At 49.4% G+C, this 20,765-nt stretch overlaps 7 protein-coding genes across 7 annotated transcripts; 4 read left to right on the top strand and 3 right to left on the bottom strand.

Moving 5' to 3' along the window:
• Positions 1-463: 463 nt before the first annotated feature.
• On the bottom strand, positions 464-2,732 carry EI90DRAFT_2988007 (concanavalin A-like lectin/glucanase domain-containing protein). The gene is made up of 11 exons (XM_039056030.1): positions 1,955-2,732; positions 1,816-1,905; positions 1,686-1,752; positions 1,564-1,632; positions 1,475-1,514; positions 1,344-1,428; positions 1,182-1,286; positions 1,042-1,117; positions 803-986; positions 609-745; positions 464-552 (listed from the first exon to the last, which is right to left on the bottom strand). The coding sequence occupies exons 1-11, from the start codon at positions 2,423-2,425 to the stop codon at positions 518-520; spliced, it is 1,359 nt and encodes a 452-aa protein (XP_038923244.1). The 5' UTR covers positions 2,426-2,732; the 3' UTR covers positions 464-517.
• Positions 2,733-5,473: 2,741 nt separating this feature from the next.
• On the top strand, positions 5,474-7,527 carry EI90DRAFT_3030279 (major facilitator superfamily domain-containing protein). Its single transcript, XM_039058200.1, has 10 exons — positions 5,474-5,544; positions 5,599-5,634; positions 5,690-5,736; positions 5,800-5,809; positions 5,861-5,950; positions 6,004-6,124; positions 6,186-6,528; positions 6,619-7,016; positions 7,084-7,203; positions 7,268-7,527. The coding sequence occupies exons 3-10, from the start codon at positions 5,690-5,692 to the stop codon at positions 7,306-7,308; spliced, it is 1,170 nt and encodes a 389-aa protein (XP_038923243.1). The 5' UTR covers positions 5,474-5,544; positions 5,599-5,634; the 3' UTR covers positions 7,309-7,527.
• A 436-nt stretch (positions 7,528-7,963) lies between these two features.
• On the top strand, positions 7,964-9,293 carry EI90DRAFT_2964582 (myosin regulatory light chain cdc4). The gene is made up of 5 exons (XM_039055495.1): positions 7,964-8,267; positions 8,352-8,508; positions 8,565-8,630; positions 8,725-8,872; positions 8,957-9,293. Exons 1-5 carry the CDS (start codon positions 8,265-8,267, stop codon positions 9,006-9,008), a joined length of 426 nt encoding a protein of 141 aa, XP_038923242.1. The 5' UTR covers positions 7,964-8,264; the 3' UTR covers positions 9,009-9,293.
• A 1,103-nt stretch (positions 9,294-10,396) lies between these two features.
• EI90DRAFT_789359 (uncharacterized protein) lies at positions 10,397-12,064 on the bottom strand. The gene is made up of 2 exons (XM_039068050.1): positions 10,530-12,064; positions 10,397-10,477 (listed from the first exon to the last, which is right to left on the bottom strand). The coding sequence occupies exon 1, from the start codon at positions 11,975-11,977 to the stop codon at positions 10,607-10,609; it is 1,371 nt and encodes a 456-aa protein (XP_038923241.1). The 5' UTR covers positions 11,978-12,064; the 3' UTR covers positions 10,397-10,477; positions 10,530-10,606.
• Positions 12,065-13,157: 1,093 nt separating this feature from the next.
• On the top strand, positions 13,158-15,910 carry EI90DRAFT_3030271 (nucleoporin protein Ndc1-Nup). The gene is made up of 10 exons (XM_039058199.1): positions 13,158-13,304; positions 13,364-13,466; positions 13,521-13,815; positions 13,873-13,999; positions 14,050-14,210; positions 14,262-14,400; positions 14,461-14,541; positions 14,594-15,377; positions 15,443-15,697; positions 15,763-15,910. The coding sequence occupies exons 1-10, from the start codon at positions 13,203-13,205 to the stop codon at positions 15,873-15,875; spliced, it is 2,160 nt and encodes a 719-aa protein (XP_038923240.1). The 5' UTR covers positions 13,158-13,202; the 3' UTR covers positions 15,876-15,910.
• Positions 15,911-16,220: 310 nt separating this feature from the next.
• On the top strand, positions 16,221-19,221 carry EI90DRAFT_3149869 (uncharacterized protein). The gene is made up of 4 exons (XM_039065622.1): positions 16,221-16,318; positions 16,397-16,563; positions 16,632-17,697; positions 17,753-19,221. The coding sequence occupies exons 1-4, from the start codon at positions 16,260-16,262 to the stop codon at positions 18,834-18,836; spliced, it is 2,376 nt and encodes a 791-aa protein (XP_038923239.1). The 5' UTR covers positions 16,221-16,259; the 3' UTR covers positions 18,837-19,221.
• Positions 19,222-19,425: 204 nt separating this feature from the next.
• Positions 19,426-19,935, bottom strand: EI90DRAFT_3030269 (uncharacterized protein). Its single transcript, XM_039058198.1, has 2 exons — positions 19,683-19,935; positions 19,426-19,623 (listed from the first exon to the last, which is right to left on the bottom strand). The coding sequence occupies exons 1-2, from the start codon at positions 19,777-19,779 to the stop codon at positions 19,478-19,480; spliced, it is 243 nt and encodes an 80-aa protein (XP_038923238.1). The 5' UTR covers positions 19,780-19,935; the 3' UTR covers positions 19,426-19,477.
• Between the last annotated feature and the right edge of the window lie 830 nt (positions 19,936-20,765).

The following is a 20,765-nucleotide window of genomic DNA, read 5'->3' as shown; positions in this document are numbered from 1 at the left end:
AGATGACTGTTCTACCCGCCTATGAAATCGAAACCGGCAGATTCATTTGAAGCCGGCTGTAGGGCGAGGCTTTGAATGTCTTAACTCCCCTGTTAACTGATACCTACTGTATCCAAACGTTTCATATGCAATCTCGACTGAGGGGACTAACGGGAGGAAAGAGACTATCGTGGTCGAGCCAATCCCCCTTACCAAACATGCGAATCATCAAGGCGAAATTCGGCTAACTCCGCTACAATACAGCTCAAGCATTCAGCATAAAAGCAAAGAAAACAAACGGAGCCTGTGCAAATCCTTAGCTTTACATAAGATGTAAACTGATGGGACCTTGCAATTTAGGCTCGTACCGAGCGACTACCTCGGCTCCCGGAGTGCGCAAGCGATGTCCTTTCGTTTCCAGCCTGAAAGGCTATTTATATTAAACAACAAATGGATACAAAGACGCTAGCGTTTACATTCTACACAAAAAATCGACCAAGCAACGACGAATAACTCCCATCTCGCTAGGAAAAACACATTACTGGAACAATTTGACGCTTACAACTTCCCAATCTGCATGACCATGAATAAGAACGGGTTAGACGGGGGAACCTCTAATTGGTGCTCACATGCATCGGCGAAAGCGGCGCCATTGTTCTGAACAAAGGCTGTACAGGTCGAAACTCCAGTTGACGTTGCACAGCTCGCACCTTGCCCGGCCGAGTTCGCTAAATTCCAAGCTCCATTGCTCCCTGCCCAGGTACCGCTGCAAAAAAGGAGCTCATCAGTGCCTAGCAATAGCCGGTCGGTAACTAAAACGCACCAAAGCGTGGTGTCAAAGATGATTGTTTGATCCACGAAGAACTGATAAGGGTTGCAAGCAGATGCTGGGAAGCGCGCGACCGGTGTCCCCCAGGTATTGGGTAGCGGTGCATCAATCTTGATATCATTCGGTATAGATGCACGAGGGAACCAAAACACACTGAGACCAGTGGTGTCCCAAAGAACTAGGAAACTCCGGTTGGAATGCGTTCGAGAAACAGAAAAAAGTGTTAGACCCACGAGCATATACTCCGCCGTTAACACTGTTAAAAGCTGAGCCATAGCTGTTAGGGGTTGTGACTCGTTCTCCACAGCCCTAATGAAGGAGCAGGAATGTGGGTTTGGTGCAAAAAAAAGTCGGTCACAATAAACCACCTTACCGTATTAGCGCCCCCAGTGGCTGAACATGAATTCCCATTTACAGATACGCCTGTGGAGCCGGTATTGTCTGCGACGTTACACCCATTGTCGGTGTGCAGTGACACCTGAAAATGCGCCAATCAACCAATGCCTTCCATGCCCAAGTGGTTGCAAGAACGAACCAGGTTCTGCGTGGAGTCATGAACACCTTCAAGGATGTCAATCTCACCAGTGTAGGGCCAATGCGGTCCATTCATCCAGAATGCACTGAGGGGCATCGGTCAGGGGAACCAATGAGAATAATTGGACTCACGGCCATGTGCCACACCCATGGGGCATATGAACGGCGTCCACTAAATACCACCTGAAAAAAATGTTATTTTAGAGATAAATGGCACTCACGCATCAGGAGACCACCGTTGAAATGTATCTGAGACTGAATACGGATACTGTTGCGGTTCCCTGATACAACTGAGAAATACCGAGATGAGAGCCTAGGGGCTGTAGCAACAGAACATGCTTACCGGGAGTTGTGTCGATCTTCATTATGGCATGTCCTGCGCTATTGATAGACACAAGACCGGTGCTGAACTGAAATTGGGCGTGATCACGGTTCAGCAAGTATCTTATCCGAGTCCGGCAACCCTCACGCACAGCGGTATCATGATCAAGGTAGTTGACAATCCCCTGGGTAGGGTCATTGTTGGAATAGAAGTTCCATCCGTTGAAGAAAGAGCTGCCGTTCTAAGCAGAGGGTCAAAAAAGCATCCACATTGTGAATCTGTCAACGCACATAAAACTGCTTTAAAGTAAAAGCGGATGAAGGCTGAGGCATGGAGGACGAGGTAGCGGGAGAGGCTGAAGAGGAGGTCCTAGATGCAGAGGTTGTGCTCTGTGCAGGCGATTCTGTTGAGGAAGACAACACCGTTTGAGAGGTAGTTGATGGGAACATTATTGACGTTGAAGAACGAGTAGTACTTGGGATTGCATAGGACGTACTCGTAGACACTTTGGTCGGTGAAGGACTGGACGTAGAGTTATGGGTGTGGAGGAGGCGAAGCTGGCACTTTTCTGTGGTGCTTGCGCGCCTTAAACGGTGGCGTTGTGGCGGTCGAGCGAGTGCAGAGTCCTTGAACGTCTCCCATGATGTGCGGAATTCACGCGAAACGAGGCTTCCAAGGCTTCCGGGCGTACCAAAATCGAAGAAGGCCAAGGAAGAAGGAATGCATAGAAGAAAGCCAGCAAGTATGGAGCTACGCCTCATGTTGCGATGGAGGAGATTGGGGGAAAGATGCAAAATTGAAGGGTGAAAATGCTTCCTGAGCACGTTCGAGAACGCAGAAACGGGTGCCGAAGGTGGCAAGAAGCCCAGCGGTGACAGGAAATCGAGCGGCCTACAACGCAGAACAAAAAAAAAATGTCACAAACGTATGCAGGTGTGCTCTGGGAGAGAAAGAGCTGTCGTGCTCACCACCGAAAGAAAATAAGGAAAGAATCTTCAAAGTCTCGTAGACTAGCTGCAGAGACTTTGGGAATCGATCGTTAAGCCTAGTTGTGAGACTGCGGGTCCACCTACACGTGCTCAGATATATGCCACTGCCAAATTAAGAAACGCAATCTCATCAACTGACTTTCTGAGTAGGAAAAGTGACAAGATTTCTGCGTAAGGATGCTAAAACCAAGCAGTGGAACCCTGCGACTTTGTCGAGACTAGGGGAAATAATTTACTTTGCCGTCTGCCGGGAGTTCCGCCTCTAGCAGTCGTGGTGTGTTTGTGTTCCCGGTTCGGCCGTCGTCTCGTGGCGCAACCTCAGATCTGTGTAAGTGTATTGTGGAGAATTTGATCACTGAGCCATGTCCTTTTACAGTAGCCTACATAGCCGGGAATCATCGGCGCCATAACAGTTGACGCACGGTAAAGCACCCAACCCCCAACCTAGCCTAGCACAATGGTATGCGCCTAAGCCCTCAATCGAAAAGGCAGGTGCCTGGACTTGAAAGTCTGTCTAGCCTTTCGCCTGGCACGTGCCTTCAAAGCAGGGCTCGTGGAGGTAGACTGAGGGTTTGGTCAACAGGCCAGATCGCTCAGAAGATGGCTAGGGCTCGCATATCGTTTTGAGGCACCCTCTGAAGCCTTCATGGATATGTGCAGGTGCTTTCAGGCAGCCAATATGTGTGACGTCCGGGTTGACACTCACAACTAGGCTGGATTGTTATGCACAACCACATATACGGTGTATTGTTTTCACATTGATCAGCACGGCTTACTGTTGAGTCCGCTCGGCAGACATATATCGTTTTGTCAACAGGACTGTTGACTGTCGTACGTCAATCTCTTGCATTCGGGGGCTCCCTGGAATTGTACGGCTATCGGATACTTTAACCCAGCATCCTGAAGGCATCATCGATTCGCCATCCTGGATTCAGCATTGTTGTGCATCTTAACGCCCTACGGCATGCCTTTCTGAATGGGGTCCGAACATTTCTGTATCCCCCTTATTTCGCAATACTTTGATAGGAGCTATTCGATCCTTTACGAGGTAATACTGAGCGCCTAGCGAAGGCATAGTCGCGGGGATGGGGCATCCGAAGTGCTCTTAAGCTTGTCATGATAACCCGAACCTTGGAAGAGCCCTTCAGTGAGAGGTTGAACCACCAGGATACCAGAGAGCCTAGAACAATATCTTACATCGGGAATGACGAACCGGCTTTCATCGGCTGTTGCAGGCTATCGGGCTTAACCTTATTTTCCTTACGTCATTGTCACGACTCCTTTAGACTTGTGTGCCTCTAATCGCCGGAAAATAGTTTTTCAATAACCCAATTATCCTCTTTCATCCGCCCGATATGCGCCTTATCCTTAAGACAACACCCACTTCTATTCAAACATTGCGATAGGGCGTCACCTAGCCGGGTTTACGGCCGAAGCTTTTGACCCTGCGGATACATCCATCTTCCTAAGTAGATCTGGTGCCGCACAGGCACTAGTATTAGTTTGATTAATGAGCCCTGTCCAGCAGTCACAGGGCCCAACGGTTTTACCACCAATAGGACACTTGTGCCTTTGTTGTACTTCCTGTGGATTCTCGCGGAGCGGGAAATCAGATCGCAGTCTCTCCAAGTGGAATCGGCTGGACGTGACGTACGGGCCGCTTGAAAAGTTACCGAACCTGCCTGGGACGTCCATGTATGATGGGAGCTATTTTGAAGAAATTTATGGGGAGCACATCCGATGTAAACATCACTGATGTTGTTCGAAGAGCCTAACACGGAACTTGCCATGATGTGCTTCCACTATCGGTTATCCTTGTTACTTGGCCATCTCTTGCGCGACAGCCGTCACACCGATGCGAATCAGCATATCTGACGCTCTAGCCATTCATGGGAGCATGCCTGGAAGGAGAATGCTCCTCTTGACTGACCAACTTGGTATACTGATAATAGATCAAGGAATGATTGGTTAGATGTAGGTCATCCCTTGGGACCATGTATTACTTAGAAGCGTGCCGAATCCCAGGACCCTTGCCAAGTTTGCCGCCCAAGTCCTCAAGCCAGTGGTCGGACCGTTTGTATTCTAACAATTCCGATGGCTTTGTTACCATTCTGGAGGCCCTAATGAGTTGATATTAATTACGTTCCTGAGGGGTGTCTCATAGCCCGATTCAGACGGAATCGTGATATTAGGACATGATCACTTGATGTACAATTCTGTACTCGATGCTGCCTGGCTTTGGCTCCTCTAGCTGATCATGGAAATGCTCGTTCTTTTAGCTGCTAGGAGATTGCACTACACCCCGTGGTCACTCGCATATGGCCATGGTTGCCCTGGCCAATTACGTTCTGCGGCGCCCTGTGCGGAGTGACGGCTGAAAGTCCTAGGCTCGCGCGTGTGTACTCAACTCTGGGCTTTCTAAGACGGACCGTCCTCATCCGAACCCAGAGAGGAAAATCTAAGCACTTAAAAAGTCACCAAGGTCAGCTTCCACTAACCCATAGCTCAGGCTCCCCACTGCTGGATTCCATATGCCATCGCCCAACCCCAACGAAGAACTTTCTATCACCACCTCGAAGACTCCCAGCTTACAGGAACCGCGATCGGAGAAGAGTGGATGCTTTTCCAATGTCTCGCCGATCGAGAAGCAAACGATCATCAAGGATCAGGTTCCTGAGGCTGAAGCTGATACAGAGCTTCCTGACGGAGGTCGTGCTGGTTGGCTCGTCGTCCTGGGTTGCTTCCTTCAAGCCTACATAACTATCAGTACGACTCCCGCCATTATCTCCTGAAGCTCACCTCGTAATACTTGCATTCGAGGTTGGCCACTTGCCTATGGTGTGTTCTTGGAGTATTTCAAGTCGCATAACACGTTCCCAGGGGTAAACGAGGTTCGTCATTTGTCTTCCCCGCCGCAGTCCCAGACCCTTAGCTAAGATTCGCAGTCAGTATTAGGTCTTCTCGGTGCCACTCAAGCAAGTGTATGTCTTTCGTTGTTTCCCTGCTCTGGTAGCTACTGACACGATGCCATGCAAGATGCTTCCGATAGGGTCGTTCTTTTTTGGGAAGCTGGAAGACCAATAGTAAGTCATTAGCCCCCCCACTGTGAACTTGTTCTCCTTCAGTACATTTATTCCCCGTTTCAGTGGCTACAGGGTAACAAATCCTTGTCTTCGGACTCGTTGTCGGCCCTAATCTTCATTGTAGCGCTTCATCATTCTTGGATCTGTCCTCCACGTGTTATCGGTATTCCTTTCTGCTTGGTCTACAAAAATTTGGCACTTCTTCATAACGCAGGTGCGCAACTTGTGTTCAGACATGTTGTCAGGGCATCCAACACGCCCTTCCAGGGACTCATGCTCGGAATGAGCAACGGCATCTTGTTTCCGATATTGTGCGCACTGCCAGCTCAGTGGTTCAGGCGCCGCAAAGCATTTGCCACAGGCATTGTCATTGCTGGCAGTTCATTCGGTGAGTTTGATATCCCTGGTCCCACCATTCCGTTCGCGTTGATGGTCTGTGCACCTTGAAGGTGGCGGGATGAATGCACTGATTATCCGCGCCTTGCTTTCACACATGAGTCTGCGCGGTGTATATCTTGTGCAATCCGGCGTGGAAGTTGTCATTCTTGGAATTTCCTTTGTGTTGATGAAGGAGCGAGAGTATCCTCAACGGGCGGAAGCCGAGGCACCATTTAATGTCGAGAAGCAGCAAATATCTCCCGACGCGAAAATCGAAGGTTCCGAGGATGTCGAAAGCCCATCAGTCGAAAGAGTGCAACCTGAGGTCCTGCCGCGCACGAAATGGCTCAACTCCAGTTTGTTTCGCGATTCGGTTTTCTGGAGTCTAGAAATTTCTTTGACGATTGCAGTTTTGTGAGAGTACATTCATATATTGGGAGACAAATTAATCGCTCACTCATGTTGCATCAATTTCTTGACCAATGATGTCTCGACACGCCATAGTGGCCACCTAGTACCCTTCTTATTCCTGCCACTTTTTATTCGCTCGAAGCTTCCTGGAATTAGTTCCAGTCTTTGCACGCTCCCGATAACGATTGCAAACATTTCGGCGTTCATCGGTAGAATCATTGTCGGTCTCACTGCCGACAATTTCGGCCCAGCAAATACGCTCTTCATCTCCCTCTTTATCTCCGGTATCACCCAGGTCATCATTTGGAATCTGATTGGCAATTTCGGAGCAAATGAGTCGAGCACCTATGGCATGATCATGTTCTTCGCGATTCTATACGGATTCTGGGGAGGTTGTTTTGTTAGCCTGCTTACCCCTGTTGGTGCGCAACTCTTCGGATCAGATCAGCCTGCGAATCTTTCTGGCTTATTGGTGATTTCGGGATTTCCTGGTGAGAATCGTGGATTTAATTCGTCGTCACCCTCATATTTCTAACTCCTCAGATCAAACCAACGCAGGCTACTTTGCTGGCCCGACTCTAGCTGGCACCATTTTGAGCTGCTCCAATCAAAATTGGCACATAGTTTCATTGTACGCTGGAGGTGTTCAGATATGTGGAGCTGTGATCTTCCTTTGGGGTACGCATGTCGCCTGTGGACATATATCCAGATGCCGTCCTAATAACTCTTTTCGTCTTTGCAGCCCGATTCAAGCGAATGCCCCGCATTTTTGTCCGCTTCTAATCGGACACACCAACTGGCACACGAAGATAGACGGGGGAAACAGTTAAATTGAATATCTGATCATCCATTGATGACGATTCAATTATCCAACCCCTTCTAGAATCACAGTACATACTGTGATGACCGTTCAAATGTAGACTCATTCCAAATGTAAAATGGCCCATGTTACTAGAAGATGTAAAAATTCCAGCACCCAAACATGATTCCAAAAAGTGCTATGCAATGCGAAGCATCGCCAGGCCCTACCAGTTCCAAAAGATCCTGACCAGTGGGAATCAGATACTCTAGAATTAAACGTTCTCACGAGTACAATTACTGATTCCAAAGAAATACGTTGCTGCTGCAAAGCGAGGGGACGTGAAGATAAAGCCTCCTTCCCAGCTTGCAGAAATATTCCAGGGCTAAAGAGAAGAAGGCCGAGAGCGATGTTTCCATCCACTCCAATGAGTGCTGAAAGGTCTACTTTAGTAGAGGCTGGGATCCTGCCTAGCTGAAAGGGGCGGACGATAACATCTCGGTCTCGCCCAGTTGCCGATCGCGTCGAAGAGCTTCTCGAACGATAATTAGTGCCAAGCGTGTAGCGGGAACAAGTAAGCCATTCTCCCAGTTGACGGAGGATATATGGACACGCGATCGGGATAGGTCATAATAGGCGGTCGGAATTTGTTGAAAAGGAAGCAGAAGGAAGACCAAAAGGAGTGACAGAGGCGACGTACGTGTTGATAAATAGGAGAAATCTGACTACGCTGTTGGATATAACCAGGAAACGGAGAGTCATAGCAATCTGTTGACCAAGCACAAAACGGATCGCGATCTTGAGTCGACGCGCCTGCGCTCGTCTTACTTTTCCCGCCTATTCCGGCAAACGCCTGCTATTGTACGCGGCACTCCCCGCAACTCAACACTTTCATATCGAAGAAAACGCGTCCAAACGCTAACGCTACCCAAGTCCGATCATGGTAAGCTCCCAGTACTACGATGCTACGGAACGCGTGGCGATCACATCCAACAAACGTGTCCTTTTCTTTCTTTCTTTCCTTTAGAGCGACAACGCCGAATACAAGGAAGCTTTCGCTTTGTTCGACAAGAGAGGAACGGGCGCCGTGCCCCGTGAAACGCTTGGTGACCTATTACGCGCATTAGGCCAGAATCCAACACAGGCAGAAGTATCAGAGATCGTTCAAGCAGCTCCGCGGGATGGTATGTCCATCCAAATTGGTTTACCCCAAGCCACATAAATCTCCGTTACAAATTAGTCGATTACAAGACCTTCCTTACGATACTAAATCGTCCTGATGGTTTCAAACCTGCCGGAACCCCTGGTCCGTGAACCCACTTTTATCGATCCATATACCCACGGGGAGGATACTTAATGTATCCTCCTCCGTTCTAATACATACATTATAAAATACACAGAAGAATTCGTCCGTGGTTTCCAAGTCTTCGACAAGGAAGGCAATGGCTTCATCGGCGCAGGTGAACTTAGATACGTCCTCACACAACTAGGGGAAAAGATGACCGACGAAGAAGTCGACGAACTGCTTAAGGGCGTTCAGATCGGGCCGTGAGTTTTTCTCCTCGCTTAGTTCCATTCGGCCCATATGAACTACCGTCTTTTTTTTTCCCCTTGCTCCGCGTGCTCCAACAGGGATGGGAATGTCAATTATGAAAGCTTCACGAGAATGATCCTCAACCTATGATGTTTTTCGCATTAACAACTACCGTTGCTACCGCTACCTCGCATCGTACCTTGTATCTATTTAATTTTCCTTGCATCAAGATTACCTTACGCCATGCTCCCCCTGTGGATGACCATGTAGGATAATTGCTATTGAGGCGCGTAAGGCCAAGGGATGCCATGAAGTTGGGACAAATTGAGCTTACAGTATACTGGCAGCTACCCGTTCCATACGGGGCAATGCGTGAAGGACTTGGGGGTTTGAATGTTTATGAAAATGATAATGAATCAAAGATGAATGGTGGATGGTGGTCAGGCAGATATTGCGTGAGACGAGGTATTGACGATGAGTAGGTGGGATGAACGAACAGTAAAAATGATCAGTTCGATAATAAGACGAAAATAATAAGAGAAGGTTTTTCTAAAAAAAAAAAAACAGGGAATAAATATCAACAAAAGAGAGAAAAGAGTTTGAGTTCGATTTCAGAACCAAACTACAAAAAATTAACGTGTGTGATCAACCTAAGGAATACAGGCCAAAAAACGCGTCCTTTGGTCCCTATCTAACGAGGCTGGACTGACACTCCGAGAATCACTGTGGTCAACACCATCCACACCATCACCTCTGACGACCACACCCTCCATAACAGCAACCGGCGTGGGCCCCGATGGTGGGGAATCAGAGAATATCGTTTGAAGAGGCTGAAGTGTTTTTCTTGGACTAGAAGCTGTGGAACTTCGGCTAGCGGAGCTTTCGACCGAACCTGCTTTCCCTCCAGGATTTTTCAATATAGCACTGGCAAGATGCTCAGGTATAGCATCTTCCTCTTCGGCCCCCTCGTCACTTTCAGCAATAGCGAGATCGATAGGGGTACCGCTCTCCACATCATACCCCCCTAGAACAGAGGAAGACCGACTGGAAGGCGATGCAATAGATCGTGGCACAGAATTTGATCCGTGTAAAGGCGGGAAGCCATTAATTTGGGAACTACTTGATCCTAGTGAGTTGGACGGTTGCATCTTGGGCTTACCGGGGGAAGATTTAATTTGAGACGACGACGCTTGTGCATTGGGGTTAGGACCAACGGGAGAGAAGGGAGACGAAGCACGGGATCGAGAAGAGTGTCGAGAGCTTGCTGAAGGTCGTTTGTGAAAATTACTGCTACCCCGACGATTACCCGGCGCCGTTGAGTTCGGGCGGGACGGAATACCAGTTGGAGATCCCAGCGGATTGGGACCAACAGGTATGCCATTGATGATCGAGAATGGTGGGAAGCCTAACGAGCCCGGTATGGCGAACTGGGGATGTGGCGCATGTATTTGCGGGCTCACAGGAAGGGACCCAGTAGGGCTGAACGGCACGCCAGGCTTTCCGCTTCCATTCGGCATCACCAGCGGAAATGTGCCACTGACCGGGGATGGGACACCGTATTGTTGCTGCTGCAATTGCACAGTTTGCATGCTTATAAATCGATATATTTGCTGCTGCATCTATTGAGACAATGATTCAGTCGGGGACCTTGGGCATTAAACGCGTGCTTACCTCCATTTCCCTTCTGGACCATTTCCTGACCTCTTCGGTCCAAGCCCATTTAAGTCTTTCAATTTCCTCTCCGCGTCTCACGCATCCCAATCTCCACCTTTCTTCGTTCGCTTTTGATTCCTCAAGAGCCGCACGAAGAGCACCAACGTCCAACCCCTCAGGCACACTATCATGAGGGGCAGAGAGATCAAGATTGGAAGGGGTAGGCGGTGGGTCATTGAGCGAAGGGAAAGAGAATTGTTCTCCCGGGGGGAGACGGAGTAAGGCGAATCGGCTATTTCGGGCAATACTAGGGTCTCCACGCTCGATGAATTGACGCTTTGCCCTCGCAACGTACTATCGGAACCCCGTTTGTTGCTTTCATTGTCCCAGTCTAGTGAGCTGTCCCATACCGGCGCAGAAACAGACGTAGCTATCTTTGTGCCTTGCACTGCCTCGTGGCCATATCGAGGCTGAGCCCTGCTATTACCTTCGATCCAGAGATTATCGGTGTCAGGTGCAATATGACTATTAAGGTCTTGGAATAACAATTCGTCGCTCTCTGAAATATTCGTTGGTAATGATTGGAAGGTAGGAAGGGGAAGTACGGGAGGGGTTTGGGGGGAAAGGAGTGATGAAGGGGTAGTCGATGCGATACCCGAGAGTACGGAAGGCGAGGTGGGAGATGAGGTCAATGTTCGTGAGTCGTGGTCGGGAGAGGGAACGATCGGTGATTCGGCGCTTGGTCCAGCCGGTGCAAATTGCAGTGAACTTGGTGATTCTGCGAATCGAGAGAGTAGAGACACAGTCAGTGATGATGCGGGGAGTGGGGGAGAGAGTTTTGGGAATGAGGGCACGGAAATGGGGAGATTTTTCTGTGTAGGGGTTTGATGGGGCTCATCCGCGGTTGGTGTTGATGGTAGTGTAGAGGACGGATCCACATGTCCGTCATCATCTCCTGCCGCACTGGAGCCAGAAAAGGTGCTTTCATCGGCAAAAGTATTGTGAACGGCCGTACGCGAGCGATGCAAAGGCGGTTGATGTCGCGTTTGATATTCATTTTTTCTTGGAAGCTGAGCGAACGAGCTTGATTTTCCACTCTTCGTTAGCTTAGCAGGGATCTCCTTCAGAGGTTCCTTTGCGCGCTTCTGTCGCTCCTTTGCGCGTTTCTTCTTTCCCGCCTGCTGAGCTTGCGGTTGCTCCAGCTTCTTTGGTGAAAACTCATTGAGAGCCTTTGGGGGAGTTTCGTCTTGGAGATCAGAAACGGGTATTTGCAGCAATCGACGAGAGGCCTTGTAGTATAACTGCGGGCCGAATCCCATAGCGACGAGAACTGAAAGAGCGAGGACAGAGAGTGGAACGGGATGCATCAATGCGTCGAGCATTGAGCAAACAGGGCTGGTTGCTGCATCGTTATGCTCAGGGTCGCGTTGAAATGTGAAAGCATCTTGGTGGCCTGCATAAGCCATGGTAGGGAATGAAGGGAATGGTGGGTGGATAGGTGGGCTGTTGTGGCCAACATGCAAATATGTAAAGGGCACTGATTTGGAATTTCATGTATGTATATGCCTCAGACATTTCAATTACTGTACAATCTGTGTCTCCGACTTCTCATCGTCAGCTGGTCCCTGAACAACCTTAATCCCTGTTGGGCGGCCGTGTTCCAAGCATTCTCGGGCGCTCAAAAACAAGCGCCGTCAAGCCAAAAGCGCATGCCCCTCAAATCGAGCCGATGAAGTTCCCCTCTTTGTTATGTACACAGCCAAGCGAGTACAAGCATTCCAAGTGACTTGGCAACCATTCGACGTTCCTATGAACCAACTTACAACTTACAACTGGCGGATCTTGGTAACGGGCTGATACTTAGCACCACATTTTGAAGAATTGCATACATCGATCCAACACCTCACATCAAATTCGCTTTGATTTAAAATTGTTATATGGGCGCTAAGCGGAAGGCCTAAGCGGGCCTGTGTGATATCTGGATCATGCAGAGCCGAACTCGGCTTACCTAGAAAATAAGATCCGCGTCGTTGCGCATGTCGACCGACGAGTTCTCAGGCGCAATATTGACATTGATATGGTCGTGATCCCGACCCACCTAGAAATGATGTTTTTGTATGGCATACCCTCCTGCATATTCTGTCGCAGAAACTTCAATATTAGCACGCAAAAATTCATTGTTCGGTCTTGAACGACGCGACAACGGGAATACTTATGATCAATACACTCACTTGCAAGTTTCTATCAGGGCCATGCCACGGGATGTACTTCCCTGACCGGGGACTGGAACATGGTGTGCCTTCATCCTGAGATGCACCATGTATATACAGCTCCGAAAAGACAAAAGTAGGGCCCATGCAGCTGGCGTGATGCAAGATCGCATCCGGATGTCTCTCCTCAAGATCCGGACTCCGTCTCCCAAGTGACATGACATTAGCATTGGTTCATGGTGTCGAGGTCCTTCAGGTGATATAGGTGGTCCTGAAATGAGGGCGCCCGAGCTCCGCCGTGCAAGGCTATGGTTCGTTGGTTCATCATTGTAATGGTTGGCTCGGGCTGGGCTTCAGTCTGATTCCCACATTCACGTGAAACGAAATCCCTTTTGATGGCTCGTGACCAAAGGTTCGCATCCTGAAACGGGATTCACCGGGATCACAGCCACCATCCAAGCATCCTCCAACAAACTTTAACATGTCGTCCGCCAGGTCACCATACACTCCTTCATCAATTTATTCCATACGACCCCCAAAGAGCAGAAGCTCTTCCTCGACTTCGTATGCCGATACATGCAAAGTATGTGATCGAGAAACGTCCGCTGAAGCGTGCCACCACCAGCTGACTCATTGGCACAGTTAGTGTTGCGGCAGAGAAATATTCGTATCATTACTCTGTCATTTGTGTTGACATGGATCCTTGGCAATACTCTTTCATTCTCACCGAAGAATGGAATTTTTCGTATGTACACAATATTTCGAGTGGCTCGTTGCTCAAAGGCTTACTATTTCGAAGATGAGATCATTGCGAGCTTGTCCCCTTGGAAATTCTTCCTGATAGTCCCCACATTCAGCTTTGGAGTCCTTCCATCATTTATTTTGCTTCGCATCATGCTGCAACAAGAGTATACGGTCGCCCCCAAACCGTATTTAACGTTGGCAGCACGGTTATCATCATTCCCCACTGCAACGATCGCGCGCTTATTCGTGCTGTATGCATTTCAGGGATGGGTCTTGGCGTTCTCTTATTGCGTTTCTGCCGGTTTACGTGAACGTGACGATCCGCGTCTTGCATTGTTCGCTCCAACCGTGTTCGTATCTCCGTGAGCTACGCGTTCCTCCATGACCTTTAACGGACAACATTTTAGGCGATACCGGCTCAATCTGAATGAACGGTTTCTCTTCATAGCATTATCGAATATGCTGACTGGAATTGTTTATGCGTCGTCAGTCGCCATATTCTGGCGCCACAAGGGCTCGTGGCCAAGCTTCACGGTTTGTTGTCTCGTCTTGTCCAAATAGCGAATGCTGACATAGAATGACAGACGAACCCTCCGCATCGTCCCAATTACTTGCCTCAGCTTAAGATTGTCATCATGCCAACAGTGTTACTGGCAAGCAGTGTGTCCATCATATTCTCTGTCAGTTACTACCTTTTCCGGCTTCGTGTCTGGAGATTCGTTTTATACTTTGCTTTCTTCCTGAGGTATGTCGATTTCGATATCCATGTGCGGCTTCATTACTTACTCGTTGACAGACCGTACGTGAGCACGTTCGTACGGGCGAAATTCTCACCGGTGTCCCTTGAGTTGATATGCCGTTCCCTTTCTGTCAATGTAACAACGGCACTGACTTGGGAGATCCTGCGTGTGATGGTGGATGGGTACTTTTCGCAGGTAATAAGTTTGGCCTTTATGTTCGTATGGGATTAATCATACCATGACCACCCACGAAAGCCGATTGTGCTATCCCATTATGCACCAGACCCTAACTCATGCCTCGTTTCTGGGGTCACATCGCCAGATCGGTATATCAAGGTAATTTCTAGTCAATCCTCATGATACATGCCACCTCATAATCTTGTATCAGCATCATGCTCTCCATGAACTCGACGTCCTGGCACAGTCCAGCTCGCCAGATGCTGTTGCGCGCAGAAAGGCACTGTTTTCGGACTTGAAAATGGCCCATCCACCCAGTTCCGCCCCAACCAATGGATCTTCGAGTGCCGGCGCATGGGCAGTCATCTCCCGTGAATGTCTTCTTCTTTTGGGACGGGATTATCAGACACTCCTCAGGCGTGGGGCACCACCTGCAGCTTCTTCCACCCCCGTTTCCGCTACCACAACCCTCGTCGTTCCTACCACGCCCCAAGCGAAGTCTAAAGATTCTGTGATCCGACCGGCGGCTGGTATCTTCCGCCAGCCGGCGAAGTCTACTACTGAGATCATAGCAGATAGTTTTAGCAGTGAGGGTGCGAGTACTCAAGTGCTCACACATTTAGTGGAATCGGCCAGGGACGGCGCATCAAACATTCAAGAAATCCCAAAAGTTTTCCTTAGCCAGTCAGTTTCGAGTTCCCCTGCACTGGTGGCCTCAACTTCCCCCAGACCCAACACTAACGCCAGCACGAGTTCGGTTGCGAGTATGGTGACGGCCGCTTTCAGTGCAAGTCTGCAGACTATTAGAGATACCCCGGATTCAAGGCAACTTCTACGACAGCTGGATAAGAAGGTGGACCGCATTGTTCTGAATCGTCTTACTCCGACCTTGCGACGGAACGTGTACGATGTTCGATGGGCACTATTTGGAAGTAAGGTGGAATGTGTGGAGTCTTCTCTTCCTTGGCGAAAACTTGACGTTTGGATTGTGGAAAGCAAGTGTCGTCGCTGCTTCCAAGTCCCGCTGAGCCACTGATGCAAGAGTCCTCTTCACTTTCAGGCCTCTCGTACCTCACCGCCCGATCCCTGGAGGAAGATTCTTATGGGGTTGTACAGAGAGATGTTCCTCGCATCTTAGAAGCCTTCGTGTCTTTTCTATCAGTCCTGGAGGCATTTTCACAAGAGATCCAAAGAGATGTTATTCAAGCCCATTCTTTCGAGCCATCCGGAGATGAGGCACTTGAACAATATCTGGAGTACCGGCAGCTAAAAGAAAGCGAGGCAGTAAGCGAAATGATTGGACCACTTCTTAGCAGTAAGCTTCCATGTGTTTTTTTTTGGCGTTCCTGTGATGTGTGATGCTGAAAAAGCCATTCCCAGCACTGCGAGGAGGAGTAAGGATAATTACGGCGGCCTTTGGTCCGCGGTTGGAGGCATTCAAATTTCCGCCAGATGTCGCTGTGCAACTCCAGCTCATAGTAGAACAAGTATGAATAGCTATACACGCCACAATAAAATTAAGCTAGCTAGTTTTTTTAGGTACAGCCTTGAGCGCTTCTGACTCATCTGGCCTCTCTGAGTGACGTGTCGTGCCCTGCACGTGAGCCGCCCGGTGACGGGATAAACACGGAGATAACGGGTAACTCCTTTCCACAGAAGAAACGGAGCTGCGCCACATTCGTCTTTGGTTTCCCCTCCACTTTCGAACGAGCGCGCCTAAGGACGTTCACCAGCAAGCTCGACCGCCCTTCGCGGTTGCTTCTGGTGTTTTCTGCTCTCTTTTCACTACTGAACTCATTGCTTGTCCCCATTTTTTTTGTAACCCCGCCTCCCGTCAGCCCTTCCGATCAAATCGTCGTTTCGCCGTCGGCTTCACCATGTTCAAAGGGAAACTCGCTTATCGCTCTTGGTCTGAACTCCCCGCTGAAGTCCTAAAGTGAGACTGATGAGCCTTTGCTGAACCGAATGCTTCTCTCTTGATTAAGGACGCTAACGTTGTTCTCCTTACAATTAGGCTTGTGGCCACCGAGATCATCAACGATTTCTTTTTAGTCAATCCATATGTCCCGCGCACTTGGGATCAGCCACACAAGTATCATGCGCGCACCCTCTGGCTAATGCTATCCGCCGCGGAGGAGTTGCAAGCACTGCAATCGGTATGCAGACGGTGGGAATCTGCGCGTGAGTCAATTCATGTTGCTGCCGTGTCACCGTTTCTGACGTTGCGCGTGCTGCCTTCCCTAAACTAGTTTTTAGCCATAGGTTCTGGACACAGATTGTAGAAATGCTGGACCGAACACGTCAACATACTGTCTTTTCTGACTTGGAGCGCCCATCGCCATTTTCTATATACCAGGCCATCATCAATACCTGTTGCATTCCATGTTTCTTCAACCTTTCATCATTAAATCCCACTCCTGCCAAGCACCAGGTGCAAACTGCCCATCTGGGTTGGGTTTCTGCATGCGCTCTGCATCACAAGGAGCGTTTTTGCTCTGTATGTCTTCAAGATGAATATGTGCCGCAAACATTGCGACCGTGGCACGACGTCGATCACCAAGGACGTTGGAAACCTCCTGGTCTCTGCCTTAATGATGACGTGCAGACATGGGCCCAGTGTTTGATGACATGCTTGACTTGCCGCAGAGAAGAACTCGATAAGAAGCTTACTCGGACGTTCGGCCCAAACATCGGTCAACTTGCAACTGACTCCATTATTCCCGTCATTTATTCTGATTTTGTTCGTTCTGGTCGGGGCGACATCAAAAGAGTAACTGCTGATATCGATGATCGGCTATGGCTTCAGGAGAACACTCGGTATGACGAGCACATGGAACAGTACCGATCGAGCGTACTGTTGAATAGAATTGGTGCGGAGGAATTTGAGCTTCTTCAGCGTATGCGTGCAGAACAACATGAACGCATGGCCCAAGGCTATCATGTAGAGCCTCTTCCCGACAATCTCAGTATTCACGAGGTTTACACTTACAAAGCACGAGAAAGTTTGCGGAATATGGCGCTCCATGAGTGGGCGAAGTGCCGAGTAATGGAAGGTTATTGGTTTGCTCCTGCCGACTTCTGGCAAGACGGATACTCAGCGGCCGTCGAGAACTTGGAGTCTGCAGCACACAGAGGGGTTGCTGTGGTCCATCCACACGAAGGCTTCCAAATTAATCCGGAGGGCTTGCGGTATCCTAGCAACGTGCACTTCGGCTCTACTCCACCTCGTGGTAGCTTGCTCAGTGATTGCCAATTTGCTTTCTTGCGCATCTTTAGGCTCATTCTCCGACCAGCTTTGGAGAATTGCCTCAGAAGGTACGTTTTGGGTTAAATCGCGTGCCGCGACTGAGTGCTCACGCCTCCGCATCAGGCTTATTGCGATGTCCAAAGCCTCCGGTGTCGATCCTTGTACAGTTGCCCAGAAAATCAAAACCGAGCAGCTTCTGTCATGTGAATACTTACGCGCGCCTGAAAACTGGTTGGCAGGGTACGATTGGCAAGCCCAATATACCAGTACCTCGCCTACGGAGGAAGCTTCCCCTAGTCTTACAGCGTCTACCACGACAGCATCCGAAGGCAGTGGCAGTGGTCGGGGCGGGAGTGACGGAACTGATGGTCGTTCTAGTCCTGCGACCACCTTTAGAACAACTCCTTCACCTTCTCCCGAAGTTAAACCACAATCACTTGAGTCTAATCCTCTCCCTGCAGAATCAATGTCACCATCTCTTCCCACATGCCAAACTGTCGTACCCTCCCAAACGTCATCATCGACACCTGGAGAGTGGTCATCGTCATCCCCGACACGCCTGCTTGTTGCTGAGCCTCGCCCCTTTGAACATGTGCCTCGGATACCGGTATATTGGACGTATCTCGGCCCTTCAATACCGCAGTTATTAGAGTCTTTGTGGCAAGAGGTCTATACGCCGTTGTTCACTTGCTCTTGTTCGATATGCAAACGTGGTGTCACCAGTGTTGATACAGAGGATGAATACACCCGAGATGAGCCCTTACTCCAGCAGCTCATGGAGTCTGGTGGCGACATCACCCAGCAGTTCCTGCGGCAGTACAAGACGCACGAAATTGACGATGAAGAGCTCTATGATTACGACGATGAGGAAGAAGAATTCGAGGAAGAAGCTGAGAATTGGGCGGATTACGTTGTTCATGCACAAGGATGGACAGAGGTGTCCTCACGTCCATCCCCCGAGGCGGAGAACATTTCCCCTCCAAGTTTGGACCCAGACAATGCCGAAGATGGACAATCGGAATCTGCCCTCGAGTTTGAAGATACTTCTGGCTCAGCCAGCCCCGGAAAAGACCCACTTGGGTCGAAGGCTGGCTCGACCGTCGGAAGCCGTCGGAGTCGTGACCTCGATGATGTTGATGGGCCTGCGGCGGGGGTCGTGGCATCGGAGGGTGGCATTGGGCATGGCCGTAAGCGTTTGAAGTCCTAGCGATTGTCAAATCGATGCTGAAGCCTGAAGATCTCGACTCCGACATCATGACACTACCGCTCTCACGATATCGGACTGCTCTGACTGATTGTATCACCATCTAATGTCTCATTAGCCGGCAGACAGCAGGAGGATTCCGCCGCCCACTGTTTTCATACACCGTGTACGTGTATGCCTCGCCAGGGCCCTTAAAAATTGGATGAACTTTAAGCTGCTATAATCATGATCCAGCCATTACGTTGACTCAACCCTTATTGCACTTTCATCCCAAACCCCTAGTCATACAGTCGACGCAACTCACATCAGCCTGTTTCCTGTTCTTTCCTTTATTGCTGTAAGAGATTGGGTCTGTATTGTTTTGCCTCACTACACTTTCCTCTGCGACCTTTTCTTTTCGTGTTGGGGGTCACCACATATTTCTTTCATATGAACTGTCCGCTGCACAAATCCATTTTGTACCATAGTATTATTAATGAACACAATCCCTAGACTGGCGCTGCCATGGAACTTCGCTTCGGTGATCCTTCGAACGCGCCCAAATTTCTAACTGGGCGGCCGGGGCCATCAATTTGAAGTTCATTGTGTTGACGGAATTTGGTGTAGAAGTTGAAACTCCCTCGCATTGGAAGACAGGCTGATCGTTATGACTCATCCCTGTCCATTGGCAAATGGGAGGCGAAGATATTGTGCCTGAAAGAAAAGCTCGACTCCCCAGGCACATGAATACATATACATATACACCGATGGGGGTGGCATCTTCCGCCAGTGCAGCGCCAGATATTATGAAGTGAGGGCATTAGATCGAAACTTGCGCTTGTGTCGAAGATTTCACGTCGACGGTTTTAGGCCATTTATTTCTGGTAGAGGGCACGAACGTCGTACTGGAGGAAGAGAAACCGCTGGTTGATGCGATCATCCGCCACACTAGAAGCCTAATATACATCACCCTCGCCTATTCACTTTCCCATGCACAGCTCCCTGCCACTTCAGACGTGTGACTCTAGCCTTCAGCCGTTCTAACAGCTGTAACATGTAGAGCGTTCACTTGGAATTAGCCTCGCCTGAGTCCCTATCTCTGTCCATCTTTGAGGGAGACATCTCGAACCTATATAGTCATCTTGTGTGCGCAACTTACAAGACACCTAGGCAGATGACCAGGAAGAAGACAAGACACCTGCGAACTGAGCATACGCAGATGATGATCAGTGTGCGAAAAGCCATAGGCGGGTATGGCGTACAAGAGGACACCCAGATATCCCGAGGCATGCAGCGGACGCGAGGGAAAGGATGTGAGCACCAGGATGGGCCGGGGACACACAAGTCCCATTCGATCTCGTCCAAGATCGAGCAATCCCACGAGCAACTGAGGGCGTTAGCATGGAGGCTGAATTGATCACAAAATACCGCATTCAGCGCCACAATGATGGAAATCAGTTCTAATGGTCCCTTGCAGTGGCAGGAAGATGATGCAAGAGATCTGAAAGACTACTTCTAAACTAAGCCCTTCATTGGCATGCGGCCGCAGCCGTTGTTTGCTATGCCCCCTTTTGCCTCGCTCCTGAGCCGGAGCGGCAACATGTCGTGAATCAACAACGAGCTTGATTCACTCCGTAAACTCCATGACATCTCCGGATTCTCCAGCGACAACGGTGGCATCACTAGGTGCCTTCTCAAAGGGGTGTTCTGTTACAAAGTTCTCTTCGGAGAAATGTGCTTCCTGATGATCATCAACGCGGACGCTACAATTTATCACAGTATAGTATTGTCAAATTGTCTCCACGTCCTCAAGTTCCCCAATGAATCAATAGTGCGCATTGCTTGCTTCCCCCGGGTGGATGAGCAATGGTAATAGTCTCGGTGGACTTTGTGGAAGCTCCTTTCTTCGACGCGATCGAACAAATCATTATTGACGTGTCACCTGGAATATTA

Source organism: Cantharellus anzutake (assembly GCF_015039405.1).
Source record: "Cantharellus anzutake strain C23 chromosome Unknown EI90scaffold_2, whole genome shotgun sequence".
NCBI classification, from domain to species: Eukaryota; Fungi; Basidiomycota; class Agaricomycetes; order Cantharellales; family Hydnaceae; genus Cantharellus; species Cantharellus anzutake.
Note: the sequence above shows the minus strand (reverse complement) of the source record. Positions and strands in the feature narration are given on the sequence as shown.